This window comes from Stenella coeruleoalba (genome assembly GCF_951394435.1).
Source record: "Stenella coeruleoalba genome assembly, chromosome: 15".
NCBI classification, from domain to species: Eukaryota; Metazoa; Chordata; class Mammalia; order Artiodactyla; family Delphinidae; genus Stenella; species Stenella coeruleoalba.
The window spans coordinates 22,059,665-22,087,592 of record NC_137161.1 but is presented as its reverse complement, the minus strand read 5'-3'; the positions used below and the strand labels follow the sequence as shown (position 1 = coordinate 22,087,592).

At 46.4% G+C, this 27,928-nt stretch overlaps 1 protein-coding gene across 3 annotated transcripts; it reads left to right on the top strand.

The window, feature by feature from the left end:
• The first annotated feature begins 193 nt into the window (after positions 1–193).
• On the top strand, positions 194–27,928 carry MANBAL (mannosidase beta like). Of its 3 annotated transcripts, none has more exons than XM_079945897.1 (3): positions 194–218; positions 10,288–10,496; positions 26,410–27,928. In XM_079945897.1, exons 2-3 carry the CDS (start codon positions 10,347–10,349, stop codon positions 26,515–26,517), a joined length of 258 nt encoding a protein of 85 aa, XP_079802023.1. In that variant the 5' UTR covers positions 194–218; positions 10,288–10,346; the 3' UTR covers positions 26,518–27,928. The 3 variants fall into 3 exon arrangements, with proteins under 3 accessions (XP_079802023.1, XP_079802022.1, XP_079802021.1); XM_079945896.1 differs by having other exon boundaries at positions 217–282; XM_079945895.1 differs by lacking the exon at positions 194–218 and adding an exon at positions 3,682–3,769.

Below are 27,928 nucleotides of genomic sequence, written 5' to 3'. Positions count from 1 at the left end.
AGAATCGACGGTGTCTGGATCTCACTTCCGTAGTCCTCTCCGTCCAGCTCAAACCCACTGGGTTGGGACAAAGGTCTGACAAAACCCAGCGGCCCGGATCCACCAACCGTAGCAACGAGGGCGGTCGGAGCTGAGCCCGCTGGTTGCTCAGGAGCGTCACTTCCGGGACCGAGGTTGCAAGGAACCACTTCCGGGGGCGCGGTGCGGCGGTGCTGGAGGTGAGTACGGTGACGCCGTGGCCGGTCCCGGGCTTCAGGGCGGGGTAGAGTCGCAGATGCTGAGGTACGGAGAGGGGCTTAAGCTCGGGCGCCGCAGGCGGCGCTGTTCTGCCGGCCTGGGGGCCACTCCGTGCGCGGCGAAAATAACTTCCTGGGTCGCTCTTTCGGAAGTTACTTGGGAGGGGAGTTTGAGTCCCAGGGGGGCGGAGAGCCTGTCTTGCTGTCCCTCAGTGCTTTAGTTCTGAGCAGGGCCAGAACCCGGTGCTCCTCACAGTTGTGACTTGGCCTTTCTTCCCACTGACGGAGCTTTAGGAGGAGCCAGAATCTTGGAGTCAGTCTGGCTGGGGTTTGACCCCTGAGTGTACCCCTATTGCTATGTAACCGTGGGCGAGCTCTGGTTGCCTGTCTGGTACTCAGTTTCCTCCTCTGTAAAATGGGCGCATATGGTTAATCTGAGGATTAAATGAGTTGGTGAATGCAAGGCGCTTAGTAAATGCACAGTGCGTGTTCGCTGATTTATTGCTTTTTAAGGGAAGTGGGAAATGAGTATGTGAAACCTCACTTTTTAAGTGGTGGCAACAAATTCGGATTTAATAATTACATTTTGTAGGACATCTGCCCACCAGCTTCAGCCTACTGGCTGCCAGTTTTGACTGCTCTAGGAGATGGCTTGTCTTTTCATAGGACAAAATTCTAACCCAGTTTTGAGCAGTTTTGGGGAATTTGTTGTAATGGGGCGGGTCTGGGTATACAGCCCATGGCTGTAAGGCAGTAATTCCTGACACTGATTTTCTGTACCCCAGTCTGTTTCCTTTGAATTCTCAGGACAGAATTTTCTTTTTTTTTTTGTGGTACGCGGGCCTCTTACTATTGTGGCCTCTCCTGTTGCGGAGCACAGGCTCCGGACGCACAGGCTCAGCGGCCATGGCTCACGGGCCCAGCCGCTCCACGGCATGTGGGATCTTCCTGGACCGGGGCACGAACCCGTGTCCCCTGCATCGGCAGGCGGACTCTCAACCACTGCGCCACCAGGGAAGCCCCAGGACAGAATTTTTGAATCACTTCATTAGAAGCCAGTGATCCCCTACCAACATCCTTGGAATCTGTTTCTTTAAATCTAAGAGAAGACTTAGTTTCTATTTGCTAAGTCTGGACAGCTATACATGTCTCAGGGGTTATTTATTTATTTTGAAATAGTGACTGTTTTTTCTAATAAACTTTTTATTTGAGAACTATTTTATTTATTTATTATTTATTTATTTTTAATTTTTGGGGGGGCTGTGTTGAGGGTACGTGTGGGCTTTCTCTAGTTGCAGCGAGTGGGGGCTACTCTTCTTTGTGGTGCGCGGGCATCTCATTGCGGTGGCTTCTCTTGTTGTGGAGCTCGGGCTCTAGGCCCGCGGGCTTAGTTGCTCCGCGGCATGTGGGATCTTCCCGGACCAGGGCTCGAACCTATGTTCCCTGCGTTGGCAGGCGGATTCTTAACCTCTGTGCCACCAGGGAAGTCCCGAGAACAATTTTAGATTTACAAAATTATTGTGAAGATGCTGCAGTGAGTTCCCATATATCTCCCACACAGTTTTCCCTATTATTAACATTTTACATTAGTATAATACTTTTGTCACAATTAATGAACTGATATCAGTAAATTATTATTAACTAAAGTCAATGGGCTCTTCAGATTTGCTCAGTTTTCTCCTAATGTCCTTTGTCTGTTCCAGGATCCCACATTACATTTAGTCGTGTCTCCTTGGGCTTCTAGGACTGTGATAGTTCCTCAGACTTATCTCGTTTAGATAAACTTGACAGTTTTGAGTATTACTGGTCAGATACCTTGTAAAATGACCCTCAGCTGGGATTTGTTTGGTGTTTTTCTTATGATGAGATTGGAGTTACAGGTTTGGGGGAGGAAGACCACAGAGGTAAAGTGCCATTCTCATCATATCACATCAAGGGTATATACTTTCAATATAAGTTACCACAGTTGATGTTAACCCAGATCACTAGCTTGAGGTAGTCAAGTTCTTCCACTGTAAAGTTACTCCCCTTCCCCCACTTTTCCATATTGTACTCTTGGAAGGAAGTCATTATGCACAGCCCATGCTTAAGGAGTGTGGAATTATACGTCATACTTTAAGACAGATTATCTACATAAATTGTTTGAAATTCTCCATGGGAAATTTGTGTATTTATTAAATCATTTATATCAGTATAGTCTTGGATATTTCTTTTCATACTTTGGGTTATAATCCAGCACTACTTAATTTATTTTGTTGTCCAAATTGTTCTGGCTTTGGCGATTGGGAGCTCTTTGAAGTGGCTTCTATATCCCTTTGACATACCCCGATCAATGTGTTTTGGGTTTTTTTGAACACTTTCTTACTTTCTGTTACAGGTTTATCTTGTGTATTTCCTGCTTCAGTCCTAGAGTTAACCATTTCTCCCAGGAGCCCTGGTTCCTTTTATTGGAGAATGGTATCAGACACCAAGATCTGGGTGCTAGGTGTGCTCATTGCTACTGGTATGCCCTGTTTCTGGGCTCTGTCAGCAAAAGAGCAAGAGATGTATGTGTGTAGACTAATCTCCCTCTTCTTCTCCTCTCCCTCTCTACATACATATATATATATATATATACACACACACACACACACACACACACACACACACACACACTTATATATATAAATATGTAGCCTTCTGTATCTATATTAATCTAAATATGAGTTTATACTGATGTCTGCAACACTCTTCCATTTCACATGGATCATTCTAGCCTCCTTTGTCTTAACTGTAACCTTCTACTCCAACTGTAACAAACCTAGCTCCCACCATCTACCATCCATTTACTTAATTGTTCAATTCCAGTGTACATGTATAGTTGTTTTAGAATTGGTAACCTATATCCCATGTGGGAAACAACTTTATTAACTAGAGTACAGTGACGTATACAGTTCCTTTTGCCTTTAGTCTTACAAACTCCATCCATTTCCAAAGTTACTGAGGTCAGCACCTGATTCCCCCTACCCCTTCAGTGAAATCGCTTCATCCATTTCTAATACATTTAGATTCAGAATGTCACATTCTGCATTCCATCCTGGATACCTAAATGATTTTTTTTTTAATTCATGTACATTAAAGTTTACTCTTTGTGCTGTAAAGTTTGCTGGGTCTTAGTTGCAGCACACAGGCTGTTCGTTGTGGTGTACAGGCTTCTCTAGTTGAGGGCGCAGGCTTCTCTAGTTGTGGCGCGCAGGCTTAGTTGCCCTGCGACATGTGGGATCTTAGTTCCCCGACCAGGGATCGAACCCGCGTCCCCTGCATTGGAAGGCAGATTCTTAACCACTGGACCCCAGGGAAGTCCAGTTCTATGGGTTTTGACAAATGCTTAATGTCTTGTATTCACCATTACAGTAGCATACAGAATAGTTTCACCTTCAGGTCTTATTTTTAATTTCTCTCTTTCAGATTTCATCTCAGAAATCTTGTTGGCCCTCTCTTCAAAATATATCTACAACCTGAGAATTTACCGCCTCTACTGCTACCTGGTGCAAGTGTGTCTTTTTGACTATTATATAGTAGCCTCTTAACTGGTTTCCCTATTTCCACTCTTGCCCCTCTACATTCTGTTCTCAACACAGCAGCCGCAGGGACCATTTAAAAATGAGTCAGATCGTGTCATTTCTTTGCCAGGAACCTTCCAGTGGCTCCCCTTTGACCCAGTGTTCTACTGATCCTACACAGCTGCTCACTCTACTCTCTTCTCCTTGGTCATAAAGTTCATTCCTGCCTCAGGACCTTATCCTTTGCTGTTTCTTCACCTTGGGGTACCTAACAGGAATTGAATTGACTTGTTCTTTCACTTTTTTCTTGCCTCTGCTGAAATGACACCTTCTCAGAGAGGCCTTTCCCTGACTGCCTCATATAAAATAGCACCCCTTATCTCCCTATTTATATTTCTGATAATACTGCTGCCATTACATATCTATATGTGTGTGTTTGAGTGCCTCCGATTGGATGAAAACTCCATGGCAGGACCTAGAATGATGCTCAGTAAATATGTGTCCAGTGAATGAATGCTTCAGACCACTGGTATCTGGCATTCACAGATGAGCCTCAAGGGGTCTGATAACCTTATGAAATTATTTGCCATGTTTGAGAATAAATGGCTCTGTACTTTTTATGAAATTCTGGTGAGGGTATGAGTTTCCCCCCATGTGTAAAAACCTTTGCTCTTAAGCAAGTCTGGAGCATCACAGGGTTAGAGACCTAGCGGGATGTTCAGCGTTGCCCTGACTCACTGGTAGAGCCTAAGCAAGCAGCGTGCCTCTCTGCTCCCCCTCCTCCTTGTTAAATGAGGCTGTTGGTTGGGGCATCTGCTCTTACTTTAAAGGTGGGAAACAACCATAGGTTTCATCAGTTACCAAATATCTGAGTCAGGCCCTGGAAGAAACTCAAGATGGACCCTGGGTCCCTGCTGTCCAGGAGCTTATAGTGGAGCAAGTAAAAACATTAGACTGTGTCGTATTTCTCAAACAATAAGAAATACATTTTGAATTTTGACCCAGAACATCCTTGCTTGGATGTAGATGGATATAACTAGTTAAAAAAAAAAAAGCTTCAGGACACAATACTCACCCTTACTGATATGATATTTTCTATTGTCATTTACTTAATTAATTAAAGTACTGGTTAATAAAATTAAAGAGGAAAAAATGTCAGCTGCAGCCCCCTTAATGGTTTCCATGGCTCACAAATTGGCCACAGCCTGCAGTTTGAAAACCATTGACCACCAGCTAAGTTTCAGTCGTACCCACCAGCCAGTTTGAATCCTAACTTTGCCACTTCTCAGCCAAGTAATCCCAGGGTAGGCCATGTAACCTCTCCCAAGCCTCGGTTTCCTCATCCTCATTAGTAATACCCACCTCCCAGAGTGGTTGTGAAATGAATGAGATGCTGACTGTAAAGTGCCGTGCACATCTGGCAAATGATTTGCTTACCGCTACTGCTGTGACAGTGTCGGGGGTGGGGTGGGAGGAGCAAAGCCTGTCAAGGAGTCTGAGGGATAAGAGCCTCCTTGTTGGGAGCTGAAGGATGAGTAGGACTCTTGTGACTTCAGTATTCAGGAAAGGAAAACCCAGAAATCCTGGCAGGCAGACTGGGAAGTAAAGCATAGGGGTACAGAGAAAATTAGACAGGAGTTCTAAAGCAGACACAAGATGTATAGAGCATTTTATGTTTTCCAGAACTTTATTACAACCACCCTCTGGTTGTACCTGTGCTGTCCAATGTGGGAGTCTTCTAGCCACATGCAACTATTTATAAATAAAGTAAAATGAAAATGAAAAATTCAGTTCCTTAAGCCTCATTTAAGTGCTTAATAGCCACATGGGGCTGGTGGCTACCATATTGGAGAACATTTCCATCATTGCGGAAAGTTCTTTGGGCAGCATTTCATTAGACCCTATAAAAGCCTTGTGAGAGGAGTAGATAGGCATGGATTTTTCTTTTAGATTGTATTCAGTTTTTTCAATGATATTCCCCCCACAATTAAAACTTATGAGCCCTTCACTTTAACAGCAGCTATTTACATTTTCTTATGGCCTCTTCTGATCTTTAGCCAGTGAGATCATAGTTTATACATGGCTGCAAGTCAGTGTTTATGTAATTATTTTCTTTTTTCATTTAATATAATTTTGCAAAGATTTTTCTGCTGACCTGATACACCACATATGTACTTGCCATTTTAGCCAACAGGGAATATCCCGTGATGTATCATAATTGGGTTAACTGCTTCTTTATTGTTGGACACTTTAGTTCCTTCCTGCTTTTCAGTATTATGAATAGCACTGCCATGAACTTTTTTTGTACCTGAAGCCTTTTTCTTCTTTTGAATTGTTTCCTTACTGTAGATTCTAGGAAGTGAGTTATTCAGTCAAAGGATATAATCACTTTTATGGCTCTTGTTATATTGCCTAATTGCCATTAAAAAAAAAAAGCCTAAATGCATTATAGCTTTGAATAGATATTATTGTTGTTGTTTGGCTCCTGAGAACATCAAGTCTGTAGGAGGTCAAGAGATTGGCCCAAAGTGTAGCTAATTGCTGATAGAAGCAGGGTTTGTGCCCCCCCCCCCCACTGTTGGTCCCATGTTTTTATTGTACTACAAATATTCTTAACAATGTTGCTGTGAGTAACACTAATAAATCTAAGTATTGATAAGCCCACTCGGCTTGTTACAGCCTTAAATGTAAAGTTTAGGGCCAAGGGCATTTTAAAAAAGTATGTATTTATGAGGTGCAACTGTGAAGAAATGAGAGAACTCTTTTATACCTTGCTATTCACATGGTGTAAGGATATAGTGTCCTGTCTGGGCTGTACGTTTCCTCCAGTAAAGCTGTTCTTGCAACAGCCTTGGAATTCACTTCAGGGCCAGTTTCTGAGCCACCGCAAACAATCTGCCTAGGGTCTGAGCGTCATAACCTTGTATTTGACCAAAAATGGTATTCCTGGGCTTGAGGCTCCACCTGATTCACCACACTTGGATCCAGATGCTGTTGGGTTCCTTCCAGAAATCACATCCTTCCTGGGAGGATGAAGATCTGCCAGCTCTGAGGATTTTGGGGGGGGGGGGGGGAAAGTGAGCCTCAGGCTTTGAAAGCCATTCACAAAGGAGACAGAAGTGGTGGGAAACAGTGGCCACCTTGTCAGCTCGGGCACATCACCTTCCTAAGTGACTAGGTTGAAAGGTAGACAAATGCGCATTTGCACAAACCCCAGTCTGTTCACTTGGAAGGTTGTTTCTGTCATCCTTTAGTCACTCCTCTGTCATGTTGGGAAAATGTTGCAAAGCAGTGAAGCCGCAGAGCCAAAGTGAAGGAAGGTTTTAGGATAGTCTCTTAACCCAGAGCCATCCATAGGAATATAACGCAGGCCGTGTGTGTAATTTAAAACTTTCTAGTAGCCACATTTAGAAAGTAAAAAGAAACAGGTACAATTTGTGTGTGTGCGTGGTAAAATATCCATAACATAAAATTTACCATTTTAACCATTTTTAAGTGTACAGTGTGTGTAACCATCACCACTGTTTCCAGAACTTTTTCATTATTCCAGACTGAAACTCTGTACTCATTAAACAATGACTCCCTATTGCCCCTCCTCCATCCCCTGTAACCTATATTCTAGTTTCTGTCTCTACGAATTTACCAATTCTAGGTACCTAATGAGTGGGATCATACAATACTTGTCCTTTTCTGTCAGGCTTATTTCATTTAGCATGTTTTCAAGGTTCATCCATATAGCATGTATCAGAATTTCATTCATTTTAGTAGCTGAATGTCCTTTGTCCTTTGTCTATACCACATTTTGTTTATCCATTCATCTGTTGATAGACTCTTGGTTGTTTCCATCTTCTGGCTATTGTGAATAGTGTAGCTGTGAACATTGGTGTACAAGTATATGAGTCCATGCTTTCAGTTCTGTTGGGTATATACCTAGGGGTGGAATTGCTGGATCATATGGTAATTCTACGTTTAACTTTTTTAGAAATTGCCAAACTGTTTTCCAGTATGTCTTTTCACTCTCTTGATAGTGCCCTTTGATGCACAAAAGTTTTTAATTCTGACGAAGTCCAATTTATTTTTTCTTTTGTTGCCTGTGGTTTGGTGTCACATCTAAGAAGTCATTGCCAAATTCAATGTCGTGAAGACTTCTCCTATATTTTCTTCTATAAGTTTAATAGTTTTAGCTCTTTAGTTCTTTGATCCATTTTGAGTTAATTTTTGTATACGGTGTAAGATAAGGGTTCAGTTCATTCTTTTGCATGTGGATATCCAATTTTCCCAGCACTATTTCTTGACAAGACTATCCTTCCCCATTGGATGGTCTTGGCACCCTTGTTCAGAAATCAGTTGACTATATATGTGGGGATTTACTTCTGGGCTCTTCATTCCGTTCCATTGGCCTAGATCCTTATGCCAGTATCACACTGTTTTGATTATTGTAGCTTTATACTAAGTTTTGAAATCAGAAAATGAATCCTCCAGCTTAGTTCTTTTTCAGCATCAGATGAAATTAATAATTTATTTAACCCAGTATATTATTTCAACATGCAGTTAGTATAAAACACTGTTAATGAGATATTTTATTGATATGTTCTTTTTTAAAAAATTAATTTATTTTTATTTTTATTTATTTTTGGCTGCATTGGGTCTTTGTTGCCATGCACGGGCTTTCTGTATTTGCGGCGAGCAGGGGCTACTCTTCATTGCACTGCACAGGCTTCTCATTGCGATGGCTTCTCTTTTTGCAGAGCATGGGCTCTAGGCGTGTGGGCTTCAGTAGTTGTGGCATGCGGCTCTAGAGTGCAGGCTCAGTAGTTGTGGCACACGGGCTTAGTTGCTCCATGGCATGTGGGATCTTCCCGGTCCAGGGCTCGAATCCGTTCCCTTGCATTGTCAGGCGGCTTCTTAACCACTGTGCCACCAGGGAAGCCCTATTGATACATTCTTATGTTTATACTACCTTCTAAATTGAGTGTGGACCTAACTGAGCAGCCATCTCAGTTTGGACTAGCTGTGTTTCAACTCTCCATAGCCACATGGGGCTCAGGGCCACCATACTGGACAGCTCAGATTTAGTGGAAAGTTGCCTTGTGGCACAGATCTCTGAAAACACAAAGGGCTTTGGAGTCAGGTGGGCCTGGTGCCCAAGTAAGTTTTCCCCTTTCTCATTGGGCTGGGCCAAAGGAAGCCACTCGTGGGTGCTGTGGTAGAGGGGGAGCAGTTCAGTCCTACCAGGGTAGGAGGAGGGCAGTAAGAAAGACATGCTGGGGAGCGGGGGCACGAGCTCAGCCTTGGAGGTAGAGTAGGGGCTTCGCCAAGCAGTCGTAATGGGAAAGGGCATTCTTGGCAGAGTGTGCCACTTGGGTAGAGGCCCAGGATTTGAAAGAGCTCAGTGCTCTTGGAGAATTACAGGCAGGCCTTTCAGCTCGACCAGGGTATTAGGAGTGGGAGACTGTGGTGAAGTGAGAGACTAGACAGGTGGGTTGAGACCGGACCTGCTACCACTGCCCCTGTCGTCCATGTCCCGAGCATCTCTTATTTGGGTTACTGGTAGTAGCTCCCTCACTGGTCTCCCTATGTCCACTCTGTACCCCCCCACCCCGTTTAAAATGTAAATCAGGGAATTCCCTGGTGGTCCAGTGGTTAGGACTCTGCTTCCACTGCCAGGGGCCTGGGTTCAGTCCCTGGTCGGGGAACTAAGATCCCACAAGCCATGTGGTGTGGCCAAAAAAAAAAGTGTAAATCAGATTATGTCACTTTTTTGCCCAAAACCCTTCTGTGGCTTTACATTTTGCTCAATCAAATCAGGAGTGTTAGGGTCCTACAAGGTCAGTCGCCCCTCCTTCTGATTTCACCTTCTTCTCTCCCTCCTGTACGCCCCTCTGACCATTTTGGACTCATATCCCTGCCCTGAGGCCTCTACACTTGCTTTTCTCTCTGCCTGGAATATGCTTCCCTGAGATTCTCCACTGGCTCAGTCTCATACTTCCTATCTCTGTCACTTCATTCCTGTCTCTTCTTCAGAGAGGCCCTTCCTGTCACCCTATACAAAGTAAAATGATGCCCTTCTGAAGCTTTTTTCAAAACAGTTATCACTAGATGGCATGTCCTATCTGGATGTGTTCTTTGTCCGCCTCTGCCCCGAGAGAGCAGGGATTTGTCTGTTTTACTCTTCAGTGCTTGGTGTTCAATAAGTATTTGTTGAATGAATGACTGGATGTATAAATGAACAAATAAATAAAACCTGAAACAGAGCAGGCCTTCAGCAAATGTATGTTGATTTGAGATTTTTGTTGAAATGTTTGCATTTATTTATTTATCTCCTGTAACTTCATTTTTGGAAAAATTTCAAACATACAAAAAAGTTGAAAGAATGGTCCAATGACTCTCCATGTTAACATTTCATCGCAGTTGCTTTATATATTCTTGCATGTATGTGGGTGTGTTGGTGGAAGTGAAACCATTTAAACGTCAGTTGTAGAAACATGACATTAACTCTTTGCATTTAGAAGTTGGCTCTGGAGAGCGGTGAATCGGAGGGGACCTCAGGCAGCAGGCAGCTGGGGCCATGGCCTCCGACCTGGACTTCTCCCCTCCCGAGGTGCCTGAACCCACATTCCTGGAGAACCTGCTGCGATATGGACTCTTCCTGGGGGCCATCTTCCAGCTCATCTGTGTACTGGCCATCATTGTACCCATTCCCAAGTCCCACGAGGCGGTGAGTCCTTCCCTGTGAGCCTCCTCTCCTCAGACTGGGTTCTAGGTACTGAAAATAGATATCACAGCAATGAAGGCTAGCAGGGATTATGCGGGGTTTTATTGATTTAGAGTGTCCCTAAATTCCCACCTGGTAGCATTGGGCCATATGGTTCATACCTTATTTGTTCACATGTGCGTTAAGCAGATTTTTATTTAGCACATACTTACTGTGTGTCAGACTCTGCTGAAAGATGTGGTGTGTGCCCTCAAGGAACTTCTAGTCTTTGGGAGAAGGGCAGATATGAAACAAATACACATGTTTCCCTGAGAAGTACAGAGTACTGTGAGGGTGTATAACAAGGGGGGAGGACCTAATCTTACACTGGGGCAGGGGCTGGGTTGTCCGCCCTCCCCCAAGGAGAGGGAACTGCATGTGTAAGGACCCGAGGAGTGAAGGAATGGTCTAGGAACTGAATGCAGGTGACTGTGGCCAGAGCACAGAAAGGACACGATGAGAACAGCCAGAGGAGTGGCGGGTCCCCAGGGGTTTTAAGGAAGAGGGTGACACGATCAGATTGGCTTTCTTCTTGTTTTGACTCTTGTTCTATAGGTCTCTGTATTCTGTAGCTCTGTACCCTCCTTCCACCACCCCACTCCCAATTTTCTCATGACCTTGGTTTGCTGGAGAAAGCAGGTCATTGTCGTGTGCCACATCCACATCCAGGATTTGGCTGATTGCTTCTCTGTGGTGTCATTTGACATGTTCCCTTGTTCCGCATATCTCCTGTCAACAAGAAATTCAGTTTAGAGGCTTGATTCGATTCAGATCAAGTTATTTAGTGAGAGCACCTCATAGCTAGTGCTGTGTACTTCTTATTCCATGTCATCAATCAGCACTTGGTGTCTGGTTGTCACACAGAGATTCTAAGATACCTGGGTTCAGGTGATAATAGCTGATCCCTCTGTTATAAAATCTTCATTTTATAACTCTTTCACCTAAATGGTTTTAGCATCCACTGATCGTTGCTTAGATCCATTATTTCCTTTGGCCTTTATTAGCTGGAATTCTTCAGTGAAGAAGACCTTTTCCTCATCCCTATATGGTTACTCTGAAATGCTGTTCGTAGTAAAAGGCAGGATAAATGCTTGGTTCTTTCCCTTTATTAGTGTTCAGAATAGTGAGTTTGGGCTCTAGCAACCTCCAATCTTGACCAATAAAGCTTTGATTTTCAGTGGGAACCCCATCAAGTTGTATGAAATATTGTCTACCAAGGAAACCCATTAGAGACTCATTGCCTAGGGTTTTATTGGGGACAGGTCACATAAGCACCCTCTGCCTAGCACAAACCAAAACTCAAGACTTCCAGCAAGAAAGCAGGATTTAGCATAAACCATATTGTTTCCACAAACAGGTTAGGCATAGTGAGCCATTCTTTTTTTTTAGATTTTTTTTTTTTGATGTGGACCATTTTTAAAGTCTTTATTGAATTTGTTACAGTTTTGCTTCTGTTTTATGTTTTGGTTTTTTGGCCACAAGGCATGTGGGATCTTAGCTCCCTGACCAGGGATCGAACCCACACCCCCTGCATTGGAAGGGGAAGTCTTAACCACTGGACTGCCGGGGAAGTCCCATAGTGAACCATTCTTATCAGTTCTGGGAATTGTGGGAACCACCCAAAATCCAGTTTCCCAGATGCCAGCCAAAGACCACCCTTGCAAGCTGGCTTTTCTACGGATAGCCGTTTTCTTTTCTTTCTTTCTTTTTTTTTTAATGTAAACTCTATTCTGCACATCTACAGCATACTTATTATAGTTTTCAAATAATTATGTGTTTTTTTCTCTACTAACAATAAGACTCAGAGTGAAATTTATGATTTCTTTGTGGTTCTTTTTGGGCCCCAAAATATGTCCCATAATTCAGGGTACTATGTTTAGTAAAGTCTTTTCTTCACATAAGTATACTCCCACCATCACATACATTAATTTGCCTCAATTTGTTTTTAATTTTTAGAGGTTTTTCTTTTTGATTTAATTTAAAAATTATATAAAACTTTTATATACAACATTTCCCAAAGTTAAAACTACATAACAGGATAGAGTCACAGAGGTTTCCTTTAATCTCAATATCTTCCACCCTTTTCCCTTTCTCCCTTGATAAGCAACCATTTTTATTTTGATTTATCCCTCCTTTGTTTCTTTTTTATTTATTTATTTATTTATTTATTTATTTATTTATTTATGGCTGTGTTGGGTCTTCGTTTCTGTGTGAGGGCTTTCTCTAGTTGAGGCAAGTGGGGGCCACTCCTTATAATGGTGGGCGGGCCTCTCACTATTGCGGCCTCTCTTGTTGAGGAGCACAGGCTCCAGACGCGCAGGCTCAGTAATTGTGGCTCATGGGGCCAGTTGCTCCGCGGCATGTGGGATCCTCCCAGACCAGGGCTCGAACCCGTGTCCCCTGCATTGGCAGGCAGACTCCCAACCACTGCGCCACCAGGGAAGCCCCCTCCTTTGTTTCTTTTTGAAGAAGTATGCAAATGGATATGTGTGCCTGATATTTATTTATTCATTTATTTTCTCCCTTTGATGCACAAAAGATAGCATCCTACTAAACACAGTTTTACATGTTTCTTTTTTTACTTAACAATATACAGTATATTCTAAAGATACCTATCTTGGAGATGACTATGGCCCAGAGATCCTGCTGGTGTAACTGGGAGGAACCCTGGCAAAGGGGCAAGCTTGGGGTGGGGATGGGGAAGGAGCATGCTGGGTTCAGTTTTAAACAGGTGCCTTTAAGATGTCCAGGTGATTCTGTCAAGTAGGTAGTTGCATCTGCCGGTCTGTATCAGGAGGAGGGTCTGTGCTGAGTGTTGATCAACATTTGAGAGTCAATAAGCTGTAATTAAAGCCATGAGAGAGGATGAGGTCTCTTAAAAGGGAATGTGGAATAAGATGGGGAGAGCCTTGAGGAGCTCCAGCATTCAGGGAACCAGCAGGGAGGAACAGCCAGCAAAGGTGGGGAAAACCTTGGTGAACATAGATAGGCACGTGGGCTCTGGATTGTTCTGTTCATCTGCATTTCTTATTTTGGGGTTTTGAGAAGGAGGTCGTGATTGGAGTTTTTCTGCCCACAATTGTATCACACTCTAAAGACGTAATCCTTGTGCCCTGTGGCTCTGTCCTCACAGATGCAGCGTGCTGCTGGGCATTATAAATAACAAACATTTTTATCGTCATTGGCCACTGATGAAGCCTGCCAAGAGTCCCGAGGGAGGGAGGTGGTGAATGTTCTTGTTTTACAGGCAGAGATGTAGTCAGAGGTGTGTGGCCTTACGGAGAGCCACAGCTCACCTCCTGTTGTATTCTTAACCCTTTGAGGCTAGCCATAGAGGCCCAGGTCCACTTATCAAACTTTCAGAAAAAGGGGTGCCCTTTACTGATCTCTGAGGATTTTAGTGACATCTTAGGTCAAGGTCTTTCAAGGCAGGGGGTTGACAAAGGGCTCCACAGTATGCTTCCCCCCCTCCCCCCCCCCCAGCCAACCCTGCCGTTTAGACATTTAGAGGTTAATTTTGGACAACAACCTCATCTTTTATAATTTTTTTATTATTACTTTTTTATTGAAGTATAGTTGATGTACAATATTATATAAGTTACAAGGGTACAACATAGTGATTCACAGTGTTTAGAGGTTATACTCCATTTATAGTTATTATAAAATATTGGCTATATTCCCTGTGTTGTACAATATATCCTTGTAGCTTATTTATTTTATACATAATAGTTTGTACTTCTTAATCCGCTACCCCTAACTTGCCCCTCCCTTCTTCCCTCTTCCTACTGGTAACTGCTAGTTTGTTCTCTATATCTGTGGGTCTGCTTCTTTTCTGTTATATTCACTAGTTTGTTTTATTTTTTAGATTCCATATATAAGTGATATCATATAGTATTTGCCTTTCTCTGTCTGACGTATTTCATTTAGCGAAATACCCTCCAGGTCTGTGCATGTTGTTGTGAATGGCAAAATTTCATTCTTTCTCATGGCTGAGTAGTATTCCATCATATATATTTTATATACCACATCGTTATCCATTCATCTATTGATGGACAGTTAGGTTGCTTCCATATGTTGGCAATTGTAAATAATACTGCTTTGAATACTGGAGTGCATGTATCTTTTCAAATTAATGTTTTTTTGGTTGGTTTTTTTTTGGATATATACCCAGGAGTGGCATTGCTGGGTTGTACGGTAGTACTGTTTTCATTTTCTTGAGAAAACCTCCATACTGTTTTCCACAGTGGCCAATTTACATTTCCATAAAGAGTGTACAAGTGTTCCCATTTTTCCATATCCTTGCCAACATTTGTCATTTGTGTCCTTTTTTTTTCTTCTTTGTGTGTGTGTTCTTTTTGATGATAGCCATTCTGACAGGTGTGAGGTGATATCTCATTGCAGTTTTTTTTTTTTTTTTTGCGGTACGCGGGCCTCTCACTGTTTTTGGCCTCTCCCGTTGCGGAGCACAGGCTCTGGACACGCAGGCTCAGCGGCCATGGCTCATGGGCCCAGCCGCTCCGCGGCATGTGTGATCTTCCCGGACCAGGGCACAAACCCGTATCCCCTGCATCGGCAGGCGGACTCTCAACCACTGCGCCACCAGGAAAGCCCCTCATTGCGGTTTTGATTTGCATTTCTGTGATTAGTGATGTTGAACATCTTTTAATGTGTCTGTTAGCCATCTGCATGTCCTCTTTGGAAAAACGTGCCCATTTTTTAATCGGGTTCTTTATTTTGTTGATGTTGAGTTGTATGAGCTGTTTATATATTTTGGATATTAACCCCTTATTGGTTATATCATTTGCAAATATTTTCTCCCATTCAGTAGGTTGTCTTTTCATTTTGTTGATGGTTTCCTTTGCTGTGCAAAAGCTTTTAAGTTTAATTAGGTCTCATTTGTTTATTTTTGCTTTTATTTCCTTTGCTTTAGGAGACAGATGTAAAAAAATATTGCTATAATTTATGTCAAAGAATGTTCTGTCTGTGTTTTCCTCTAGAAGTTTTACGGTTTCCAATGTTACATTTAGGTCTTTCAGCCATTTTTAGTTTATTTTTGTATATGGAGTTAGAGAATGCTCTAATTTCATTCTTTTACATGTAGCTGCCCAGTTTTCCCAGCAGCATTTATTGAAGAAATTGTCTTGTCTCCTGTATATATTCTTGCCTCCTTTGTCGTAAATTAATTGACCATAAGAGTGTGGGTATATTTCTAGGCTGTCTGTTCTGTTCCATTGATCTATGTGGCTCTTTTTGTGCCATTACCATACTGTGTTTTGTTGGGGTTTTTTTTGCGGTATGTGGGCCTCTCACTGTTGTGGCCTCTCCCATTGTGGAGCACAGGCTCTGGACGCGCAGGCTCAGCGGCCATGGCTCACGGGCCTAGCCGCTCCGCGGCATGTGGGATCTTCCCGGACCAGGGCATGAACCCATGTCCCCTGCATTGGCAGGCAGACTCTCAACCACTGCGCCACCAGGGAAGCCCCCATACTGTTTTGATTACTGCAATTTTGTAGTATAGTCTGAAGTCAGGGAGTGTGATTCCTCCAGCTCTGTTCTTTTTTCTCAAGATTGTTTTGGCTATTTGGGGTCTTTTGTGTTGCCATGCAAGTTTTAAAATTATTTGTTCTAGTTCTGTGAAAAATGCCCTTGGTAGTTTGATTTCATTGATTCTGTAGATTGCCTTGGGTAATATGATCATTTTAACAATATTAATTCTTCCAATCCAAGAGCATGGGATATCTTTCCATCAGTTTCAGTCATCTTCCATCTCTTTTATCAGTGTCTTATAGTTTTCCAAGTACAGGTCTTTTACCTCCTTAGGTAGGTTTATTCTTAGATACTTTATTCTTTTTGATGTGATGGGAAATGGGATAACAATCCTTAATTTCTCTTTCTGATAGTTCATTGTTAGTGTATAGAAATACAACAGATTTCTGTGTATTAATTTTGTATCTGCAACTTTATCAGATTCATTGATGAGCTCTAGCAGTTTTCTGGTGGTGTCTTTAGGATTTTTCTATCTGTAGTATCATGTCATCTGCAAACAGTGACAGTTTTACTTCTTCTTTTCCAATGTGGATTCCTTTGATTTCTTTTTCTAGTCTGATTGCTGTGGCTAGGACTTCCAATACTGTGTTGGATAAAAGTGGCGAGAGTGGGCATCCTTGTCTTGTTCCTGATCTTAGAGGAAATGCTTTCAGCTTTTCACTGTTGAGTATGACATTAGCTGTGGGTTTGTCATATATGGCCTTTATGAGGTTGAGTTATGTTCCCTCTGTGCCTACTTTCTGGAGAGTTTTTTGTCATATATGGATGTTGAATTTTGTCAAAAGCTTTCTCTGCATCTATTGAGATGATCATATGGTTTTTCTCCTTCAATTTGTTAATATGGGTTATCACATTGATTGATTTGCAGATACTGAAAAATCCTTGCATCCCTGGGATAAATCCCACTTGATTGTGGTGTATGATGCTTTTAATGTATTGTTGGATTCGGTTTGCTAATATTTTGTTGAGGATATTTGCATCTATATTCATCAGTGATATAGGCCTGTAATTTTCTTTATTTGTGATATCTTTGTCTGGTTTTGGTATCAACAACCTCATCTTTTAAAATATAAGTGTGGTACAGACTATCTCATTTTCATTTATCTTGAAGTTCAGAGGAGTAAGGCTCACACAAGTGAATTGTCTTTGTAACTGAAGGTTACTGTATTACATTTTTTTGTTTTTGTTTCTGTTTTTGTTTGTTAGTTTTTCAATGGATCAGTAACAAAAAATATAGTACCATTAATTTAACTTTTTATTGATGCACGATGCCAGCAAATGGTTCTCAATTATTCAGAGATTCTACTGCCAGCTTTCCTCTGCATGCCCCCTTTTCTTACTCCCCGAACTATTAAATAAATGGAAAGGAAAAACAGTATTCTGTGTGTATAAACAGTCTTACAAAGAGAGAGTGAGTGCTAAGACTGTGCTTAGAGGTTGTGCTTAGCAGCAAGCTGGGATTTGGAATTTGGATGGGGAGGGAAAAAGAAAGGGATTTTAACTTGGGGCTGGGGAGCTCTTCTGGCAGAGGGGGACAGCTGTGGGGACTCTAGGCAGCCTTAGGGCAGGAGGGAGGTCCCTGAAAGTGGAAGGTGGCAAGGAGGTGGGAGGAGGTGGACCCAGAGAACAATCTTGCTCTCTGTCACTTCACTTAGGGCAAAATCACCCCTCTTGCTTAGCCTATAGAAGCAAGGTTTATTAGTGGCTTTTTGGGTCAGAAGATAATATTTTTGGCTCCAGATGATGGGAAAGGCTTTGAAAAGCAAAAGAATGTCTTTCCTGTTGTTCTAGTGAGCTGATTTTTTGCAACTAGTTTATGACTTCAGTATTTCAATACTTAGCAGATTATTTGAAAGCTCTTTTGGGGGTAATCAGGGAGGAAAAAAAGGAACACATAGAAATGCTTCCCACCCCACCCCCTTTCTTTTCCATAGTAGGAGCAAGAACTAATTCATAAAATTAAAACCAAAGTCCCTAGAATCCTAAGCCAAATGAGAACGTTTTCTCATTGACGCCTCATTAAACTAAAACCCGAGAAGAACATTTGTTTGAGCCTGATTGAGACCTGGGCCACACTTAATCCAAGCATTTTCCTGTAGGCTAGGTTCTAAAATATAAGAAGGTAGATCCTTGTACTGTTTCTGTCTATTCCAGGATGCAGCTGTGTTTCATCTCTCATGCCCAGTCTGATTGTTTGTATGGTGGCCATGGTGGAAAGGATTCTGGGGCTGCTTCTAGGCTCCAGAGTAAAGAAATTATTCATTGATGTCTGCCTTGAGCAAGGGACTGGGGAGTGGTAGCGTGAATTGCCTGTCCTTGGGCTGGTGCATGTTGCTCTATCTGGCTGCATCCACCTGGTGAATTTTCAAAGGCCTGGGCTGTACCTATAGAGATTCTGATTCAGTTGTTCCCTGAAGCCTTGGATCAGTGTTTTCTTAAAGTGCCCAGGTGATTCTGTTATATAGCCGCTGTTCTGGTCCTTAGACCGTTTCCCTGAAGCACAAACCAATTTGGGGAGGACAGGAGGTGTTCAGTTCTACATGTGTTAAGTTTGTAATAATAGCATGACATCCAAATGGGAAAGAAAGAGCCAGTGAGAACTTAGGGAGGGAGACCTGGGAATTATTTTAACCAACATAGTATTATTTCTTGAAACCCTAAGAATGAGTTGCTAAGCTTTTCAAGGGAAATGAAGATTCAGGGAAGGCCTGAACTTGGGGCATGCCCAACCTTGAGGTAGTTTCTGTGCAATGTAGAGGTACTGAAAAGTTGTGGGTGCTCTCCCAGAGCAGGGATGCAACTGGGCCTCTGGAAGGAGTGGGCACCAGGGGCCCCATCACTCACTGTCTGCATCCCCTCTGCCTCCCCTTCTGTTCATCTCCTGTCTCTCACTTCTCTTGCCCTGCTTCCTCTGCTCACTGTCCCTGGGGTAAGATGAAACATGGCCACTAACAGCTCCCAAAGTTTCCATCTTTCAGCTGCAGCATCTGGAGGCTGCCTTTCTGCTTGGTCCCAGTTCCAAATTCCCTAGAGAAGGAACTGTAGCTGACCCAGCTTGGGACTGCTCTGGCCAGTGTGAGGGAGGGGAGCATCCTGTGGTGTGACCTCTAGGGGTGGAGGAGAAGGTCATTTCCCAAAGGAACAGGAGTGCTGTGCAGACAAAGCTGGGGGTCTCCATTCCTTTAGCTCTCTTGGAGGTGGGCAGACTAGTGGGCAGAGAGCTAGGAGACCGTGGTCTCCCTGAAAACCCCCGAGTGGTTCAAGGAGGGCACAGAGATTGGGCAGCAACGGCTGAGTGATGGAGGAAAGGCTGCTCAATGTGACAGTGATGCTGTATTCAGGCTGCTCTTCTTCAAAGTTTGGTTTCAGGAGAACTAAATTCTTACTAGGGAGTTCCCAGATCCCTAGGGCATCCCTAGGGCATCATCCCTAGATAAAGACTGCAGAAGTCTGTGAGCTCCCTGCAGTTGTGTGCAAAAATGTGATGTTTTCATGCTTAGGCATGTTTTCTGGGAGGATAGTCTATTGCTTTTCTCAAAGTGGACAGCAGCAATTTTAATGAGGTGGGAGCCAAATTCCAGGAGTGAAAGAAAGTAGTGAGGAAGTAAAGGTCGAGAGCCCTTCTACCCCTTCCCCACAGCCTGCCTGAGCTTCCTCCCAAGCCTCTTTTGTATCTTTTTCTGCCCAGAATGTTGATCCAGTCAACGCTAAGCAAGCGGGTGTTGACTTTTAGTGCAGTGACTCACGTAGCAGGTAGTATTAGTTCATCGGGCAATTAGTCGTTCCTAGTAGTTTAAATGCTGACTATTCTCATGTCTTCATATGTTTATGTCACATCTGCCCAGCCAGATGCCAGCCCCTGGGCAGGAACCTTCACTTCCACCCTGCCGTCTTTGCGTGATTGCCTCAGTCTCTTCTGTTGAAAGCTCAGAAACTGGGTTCCATCAGTTTCCTTAGAAAGAGACTGTTTTGGCTCTTAGAACTGGGAATTTCAAGGCACACCTGGGTTCAGAAGGTCGCAAGGTCTTCAGAGCTCGGTCTCTCCATCTCCTGGCTCTCTAGGAGTGTCGGGTTCATTCTGAGGCCCTTGCCACGTGTCAGGAGGATACAGCAGCCCCAGTCTGTGTCCTTATCGCTCATGATTTACAAGCAAGAGAAGCCATTTCTCTGCCTATGCTCACTTTCCAGATCTCATGGAAAGCCTCTGCTTGGCTCTGGCTTGGCCACATGTCTGTACTTTGCCCCATAGGTGGGAAGGGGCATTGGGTCCATTTCTGGCCAGACCACATTAAACTGGCCACTCCTGTGGTCACAGTGACTCAGAGTCCCCCAGAACCACATGGGACAGGGCATGGCCCCGATGGAGAGTGGGTGCTGGACAGACAAAGACAGCTGATGCCCAGCACTGTGGCCCGGCAGAGGAGAGCTCACCAGAATTGATGGCAGGAGTGGTGGCTTTCTATGTGATGCCCACGTAGACTTCACTGTCAACCAGAAAGCCCTGCAGTGTTTGGAGCCCTGAAAGGGATGGAGCCTTCCCGGGGGCAGCGGGGCAGTGACCTAGATGTTCAGGGGGTCTTGATTTTAAACTAGACCCGATTGCCAGCGAAGGCTGCCGTAGTAAATAATTAACTTGGGCAGGTGTACACCCATTCTCAACACCTCAGGAGACAGTCTCGCGGAACCAACTTTTCAGTTCTGCCCTGTTTTTTTTTTTTTTTAAGCTTGGGAGGCGCTTGCAGTTCCATTGGGCGGCAGGGTGTTTTTTGCTTAACAAGCAGTTCTTGAGAGACTGCTGTGCGGTGGGCAGGGCAAAGGTCTAAACATGGTCTCGAGATGTGTACCGGCTCATGGGAGAGACGGCGGAATACACATGGAGCCGCAGACCAGCCGGTGGGCAGGGCCTGCGGTAGTGCTGAATCGTGTCTGGAATGAGCTCCCTGGGCTGTTCTCTCTAATCACAGTTCTCCTCGCCTGCCAAGCGCATCCTGGACTCTGTCTCCGTTCGCCTTGTGGAACCCACATGGACGGCCTCCCCCGCTTGGTTTCAGCTAGTCCTGTCCTCCTCTCAAGGCCAGTGCTATTCCCAGCCCCGCAAGGTCCCCCAGCCCCCACCCTGCCCAGGGCCTCGGGCAAGAGCGTGCAGCAGGAGGAGCCAGAGCTTCAGCACTGGGCGCCTCCCCCTCCCTGAGCCCGTGTCCCAAGCTGGAATAGGAGGGCATTCATGCCGAGCCCACGCCATTCTTGAGGATCAAGTGAGGCAAGGTGTGTGAGGCTACCTGAGCATAGCACAGTCGTCTTCTTTCCCTGGACCATTTTAGAGGAAAGAAGAGTTTCAGTCTGTGTAGAATGACATTTTGTCCTGATTTATTAGACTAAATACACACTGAGCTGTATAGTGGAAATCATAAAATTCTGTGTGCTTTCCCTGCTGGAGGAGATTTGATGCATTGTGGCACATATTCGATTATTTGAATCTGATGAATAGCAGCAATTTTCTGGCCTTGTAAGTGGCTGTGGAGCTGCTTCATTATTGATGAGGCCTGTGTCACAGAGAGCACCTCCGCAGACCCAGGAACCACCTGGTGGGCTGGGGAGTGGGGGGTGGTTTCTTTTACTCCCCAAAGTGAGATTGCTGAGGGAACTGAAAATTTGCTTCAGAGGAAGCGTGACTGAAAGGTGGGGCCGTAGTGTTCAGGGTCTGCCGTCTGCCTGGCTTGTACCAGCAGCGTGCATTTGAAGAGAAATTAAGTCAGCCATTTATTGAGTCATTCTTACCAGCTAAGAATTAGGAGCTACACCTCTGTGTGGCTAGGACCTCAGCATCCGAATCACGTGTGTTACCGCTGCCTTTGCTTCCCTGTCCCTTGGGGGGAAGGCGGATGTGCCCCACCGGGTTAGTTGGGATGTCTTGGTGAACCTCAGTTTCCTTGCCTGTAAAATGGGGCTCATGGAGATGGGCTTATCAGGGTTATGGGAGGCTGAGCAGCTGATGTTTGTGAAGCACCCACGTGGTGCAGATCATGTAGTGTGCATCCTTTTCTTCATCACCCTGCACTGCCCGGCACAGAGGCTGCATGCACTGGGCACAGATAGATCGGTGACAGGTGCTGAGCACCTGTGCAGAGCATGAAAGAGAACAGAGCATCTGGGAGATACTGGCTGGCCAGTAGCCCAGAAGTGACAGGGTGGGCTGCATGAGAGGGCATGCCCGGGGACAGGGCCAAGGCTGCAGTGGAATGGCTCTCGAGGCCACTCGGGGGTTCTTGGAATCTGATTTATACAAATAGGGACACCTGGAGGCTCTTGGAATCTGTCTTATACCAAGAGGGAACCAGCAGCACGTTTAAAGGAGAAAACAGACTGGTCAGGACGGTCGTCTTAGAAGAATAGGCTCTGAAAGCAGTGTGGTGGGTGGTGAGGAAAACCTTGGGAGGGGGAGGCAGGAGACTGGGGGCTCTGAACCGGCTCAGTAGTGTGTGTCCAGAGGGGGACTGGGCAGAGTTGAGAGCCGCATGGAAAGCAGAGTGGACCGGCCACGGGGACAGATCGGATGTGGAGGCACACAGGGAATGGCGAGAACTCAGAGATGGCTCGGCGGTGTCTAGCTTGGGTAACTGGGTGGGTGACGATGCCAGAAACTGAGCTGGGGGAGAGAGGAGGAGGTCTGGGTTGAGGAGGAGACAGATAATGTGCTCAGATGACTCAGTGACTGTACTCTGTCCACGCGCCCACAGAGAGCTGCTGTCAACTGTAGGAGCAAAGCCTGACTCGAGGAGTGCTAACCCACTTCCCTGACTCCTGCCACAAGCAAGGGGGTTCTGAATGACCCATCGGCAGGATCCGGAACAAACTGTTATTGTCATTCCACAGTCACCTGTGCTTCTAGGCGCTGCTAACTAGGGAGAAAGTAGATGTCACAGTTAACTCTAATTCTTGGTTGCCATCAGCGCCGAGGTCCCTAGGAAACCCAGGAGAGGCTATACCATACAGCCACTGAGAGCTTAGGTTCATCCTGGCCCTGCCGCTCGCCAGCTGAGACCTTAGGCAGGTCACATAACCTCTCTGAGTGTCTCTTCTTTCGTCTATCAAATGGGGCTCGTTATGGCCCTTTGTGAGGCAAAAATAAGATATATCCAGGCCTCAGAACACAGGGCCTGGCATGTTGTAAATAATACTAGCAGCTGTTGTGGCTGTTATTATTAGTATTCTTATTGGTGGCTATATCTAGCCATGCTTTAGGATATGAATATTGGGTTCGAAATCTGCTTGTGTCCTCTCTACTTATGGGAAGAGTGAGGCTTAGTCTAAAGTGCTACATCTTCATGATGATGAACAGCAGTGAGGCTCCCATGCTTATGGGAGATCTTGTGTTTTCTTTCATTTCATTCGTTCATTCAGGAACAATTGAAGCTGTCCAAGGACTTGTAGGGGAGACCATCATGAGCACATGTAGCTTAGTGCTAAATGAGTGGCATTGTAAGGTTCCTGGGTGCCTGGGGCGTTGGGGTGGAGGAGGGGATGCACCTGCTGGAGGAAGAGGAGCAGAGGAGGAAGGCTAGACAGTGAGTAGCAGCCCTTGGGCTGGCCCAAACCATGGGGAAAGGTTTACTGGGTGGCCAAGGAAAGGAGGGTGCTCCTCTTGTTTAGGGGTGAGCAGCAGAAGCCCTGGGGCCTGGCCCAGTGTGAGGGGTGGAGGAGAGCTCAGGGGAGGCTGGAGAGGTGGTCTCCTTAAGCTGCCATCCCAGAAGCAGGACATGAGACTGTGGGTGATGGAAGCCACTGGAAAGTGTAAGGTGGGGGGATCTGCATTTTAGAAAAATTCTTTTGGCAGGTGCACAAGGCATGGCATAGAGAGAGCAGGGAGGCTGGTTGGCAGTGGGGGAACTGAAGTAGGGCCTTTGATGCTCAAGAGAGTGGCCAGGTCAAGGTGGAGGAGGTCTAATCAGCAGGACTTGGTGACTGATTGGACGGAGGGGAGGAGGGGGAGGGTGGGGTTGCCAGGACCCTGGTTGCTATGACCATGGGTGGGGAGGAGGGCCAGGCCAGATGGAGATGGGGCCATGCTCTGTCTGGGACAGTTGAGTTGTAGGTGCCTGGGAGGTGCCACTCCAGTCATCTGACAGACAGCTGGGTCAGGAGAGAGGTCTGGGAGGTGACAGAAAGGATGAGGTGAATGAGAGAAGATCTGTGGCGTAAGGGAAGTAAGGGAAGCACTGGGGACACAGCTGCGTGTCCTCATCTCTGGATTCTGAACTGGCCCCACTGAAACCAGAGGAGGCGCCCAGCTTGAGCTCAGAGGGGTGCTCCATCCCTGGAGATCCTGGTGGGCCTCGGCAAGTTCCCTGTGCATAAACGCTTTGTCTAATCAGGCCCTGTTTGCCCAGGGCATGCAGGGACTGACTGGTTTCCACTGGCCACACAGGTACTGCGCTGGGGATGGTTTCCAGCTCCGAAAGTCTGCAAAGGCATTGTGCCCTGTGGGGTTTGCCTTAAACAGTAGCCTTCCTGCTGGGCTCTGCAGCCATCAGCCTGTGCACTTGACACACTGGCTCCTCTGAGGTTTTGTTTTGTTTGTTTGTTTTTCTAATGGGCTAACTTTTTACTTTTCTTTCTTTCTTTTTTTTTTTTTGCCAAGTTACAAAAACAGTATCAGCACAAGGGGACAGGCTGGGGAAGTCCAGAGCGCAATCAGAGACCTGGCCAGGGGAGGGGCCGGTCCCCTGGTTATCTTGGGAAGATCCCCCATGGGTGCCTGGGACTGGGCTGGGCCTTTACACCTGGTGTCTCAGCTGGCAGGCAGGCAAAGTGGAGAGCAGACAATGATGGCCGGTAAGAGGGAGGTGACAGACCTTTGGACTGGGCCTTAGGTAGGGACCGCCCCGCCACAGCCATGGTCCTGCCTCTTCTGTCTGACGGAGACTCGAGGCTGGGGCCAGGGGCTGACGGTGAGCAGGGAAGGACAGAGGGTAAGGCAAGCTGGCAGCTCGGAGCTGGCCAGTTAAACACGAAGAAATACTTTTCTAGAAACAGCGTGCTCCCTCCTCGTATTCTTAGTGTGCTATTTGTTTTCCCATTTTTAATAAAAGAACACAAGTACCGAAAACATTTCCTTACTATTAGTGCTGGGGACAGTGGGGGTGGGGGTCAGGGCACCTGAATAAAGGGGCAGCCACTGCTCAGCCCGTTTCTTCCATGAGGGGGTTCAGGGCCAGTGTCACTGGATGTTTAAAGTTTTCAAGGAAAGCAAGGACTCCAGATCGAATGGGAAATCTCCCAGTTGGCTCAAATTCTTAAAAATAAACACTGCAGGCCAAGTGAAGTCTGCCTGTGGGCCGGACGAGGCCTATGGACTGTGGTTTGTGTTCTCTGGGCTTGATGGGACTCTGTTAACATCCTGTCTGGCTGTGGCACAGTGTGATTTATCACCCAGGGAGGAGGGGACACCCGACGGGACTGAGGCCACTCCAGAGTCTCCTGTGACATGAGCCTGTGAGACTGTGACAGGCCGAGTCCCTTCCCCAGAGTCCACTTTCTTTATCAGCTCAGTGAAGGCCAGGGCTGGCTCTGTGGTTTTGAACCTTTTTTCAGCAGCAGAACCTTTGTTTAAACCAAATCTTACAGGGAACAAATCACAATGTACATGACAGATAAAAACCAGGGCTGTCCCAGATGTAGGGAGGGTCTGGAGTTCTGCCCTGAGGCTGCCCTCTCCCCTTTCCCACAGGGCACCTCTGCCAGGCGCCGCAGAACTCTGTGTGGTGGCCGCCCTTCCACCCTTCCCTGCCCCAGCATCTGTGCTTGAATGGGCGGAGGAGAGTAGCAGGGCCAGCAGGAGAGCAAGCCACAGTAGGTCTGCCCAGAGCCGGCTCCCCGCCCGCATTCTGCCCAGTCCCTGCCCACCATGGCCCGCCGGCCGCAGGGTGCATTTGCACTTACTGGGGGCTTTCCATGCATTTTTGCCTCCTCACATCAGCCCTCCAAGTTGCGCACCACTGTTTCCACATCACAGGTGGGTAAGCCAAGACTTAGAAAGGGGAAGGGCGTTGCCCACAAGGTCACTTGACTGGAGCTGGGGGAGCCTCGATTCCCCCAGGACTGTGAGACTCCAAAGGCTGCCTCCTCCCCTCGGGCCTCCTCCCTTATCCTTCACCTGCTCCCCGGGGACAGTCCCAAAACATGTGGCTCCTGGGGCCTGGCAGTGACGGTTTCCATCCCTTGTGTCTCTGCGGCACGCTTCCGTTTGCAAAGTCCCCTCAGACATGATCTCATTTTGCTGGTGTCAGGCTTGATTTGTCTAAGCAGGACTCTCCTTTCTGTCACCACACAGGAGGCAGAACCATCTGAGCCCCGAAGTGCGGAGGTGACGAGGAAGCCCAAGGCCACTGCTCCTTCTGCAAACAAGAGACCCAAGAAGGAGGCCAAGAAGAAGCGGTAGAAGAGGCGGCCTGTGGAGCCCGGTGGGCGGGCAAGGGCCTTGGGGGCAGCCCTCCCGGGGCTCAACGTTCTGTTCCCTCAGTTTATCCCGGGCTCAGGGTCTGAGGTGGCTGGGATGCCCTCTGACCACAGAGATCTGGACAGTCACGATAGTTCCCAGGGCCCGGTGGGCAGACCACCACTTCCTCTTTCTTCTGCTTCCATGATGGTTTAGGGCCAAGGGGACTAAAACACCCTGTGAGCAGAGACTGTCTTGGAAGTCTCTTCAGAAATTGGGTCAGCTCACAGAGTTGCATTTTCCTACTGAATCCTCGTGTCCTGCCTTTAGTCACCCACGTTGTAGATCTACACTGCATTTTCGAGTCATTATCTGATGCTGACAAGCCCCGCCCATCTCCCATTATCTGTGCCCCGCAGATCAGATCTGCTAATCCGTCACCTTTGTCTCTGCTTGTGCAGATGGAGCTGGGCCAGGCCTCCCCTGTTTGTTTAGGTCAAGGCGCCAAAGCCACTGTAGTGCTAGGGGTCCCACTAGTACAACAGCCAGGCCTGAAAGATGCCTGGAGTGAGAGCCAGTGGAAGACCCAGCCAGGGTGATGCCCCATCCTCCTCCAGCGCATGGAAGGGATTTGGCTGAATGAGCGTGTTTTCTTGGGCCCAGACTTCCTGAGCATGTGAAATGGGGGAGGGCTTGTCAATCTCAGACCACCCTCTTTTCAGCCCATCATAGCACATTCAACGTGCACCTTTTGGCTTCTGTCTGTGCCCCCTCCCACACCCCCAGTTCTTTCAGGCCCTGACCGGTGAGGAAAAGTCATTTGGGGAAGTAAACGTTAATAAACGGCCCCACACGCTGAGCTGCCTGTGTGTCGCCTGTGCTGATGGGGAGCGCTGGTCCCTCCCCTGCGGGGTGCGGGAAGGGTGCACCCCCAGAGAAGCGGGACAATGGGGCCAGGGATGGCCGGAGCGGGGTCCGTCTGGTCAGAGCAGCTCCGGGACGAATTTTAGGAAGGGTCCAGCCAACTGCTTCGTGTGGCCCTTAGTCACTGGAAATGCGGTGAACGTCCGTGCGTGTGTCAGAGTTTCCACCGGGGCCGGGCCCCTCTCAGTCCCTGGTTCCCGCTGCCTGAGGAGGACGCTGCTTGTCTTCAAAGCAGCTTGAGGAAAACTGAGTTGGAGGCCTTACGTGGCATGGGGTGGGTCACACAGGTCCTGTCACGTGCCCTGAATCAGCCACCAAGGAGAAGCCTCGATCTGTGGTCCCTCTGAACGCCTGGCTGGTTTACAGTTTGCCGAACACTTTCCCAAATGTTGTCACAACTGATGAGGTGGAACTTAAGGGATGAGCATGTGTCATCTCCCTTTTAGAGACGGGAGACTGAAGTCCTGATGACTTGAGAATGCCAGAACTC

Bases quoted from the DNA above. Each gene is read 5' to 3' on its own strand.
- MANBAL (XM_079945897.1), top strand. From the start codon at position 10,347: ATGGCCTCCGACCTGGACTTCTCCCCTCCCGAGGTGCCTGAACCCACA. The intron at 10,497-26,409 runs GTGAGTCCTTCC...GTCACCACACAG, and splicing joins TTCCCAAGTCCCACGAGGCG to GAGGCAGAACCATCTGAGCC.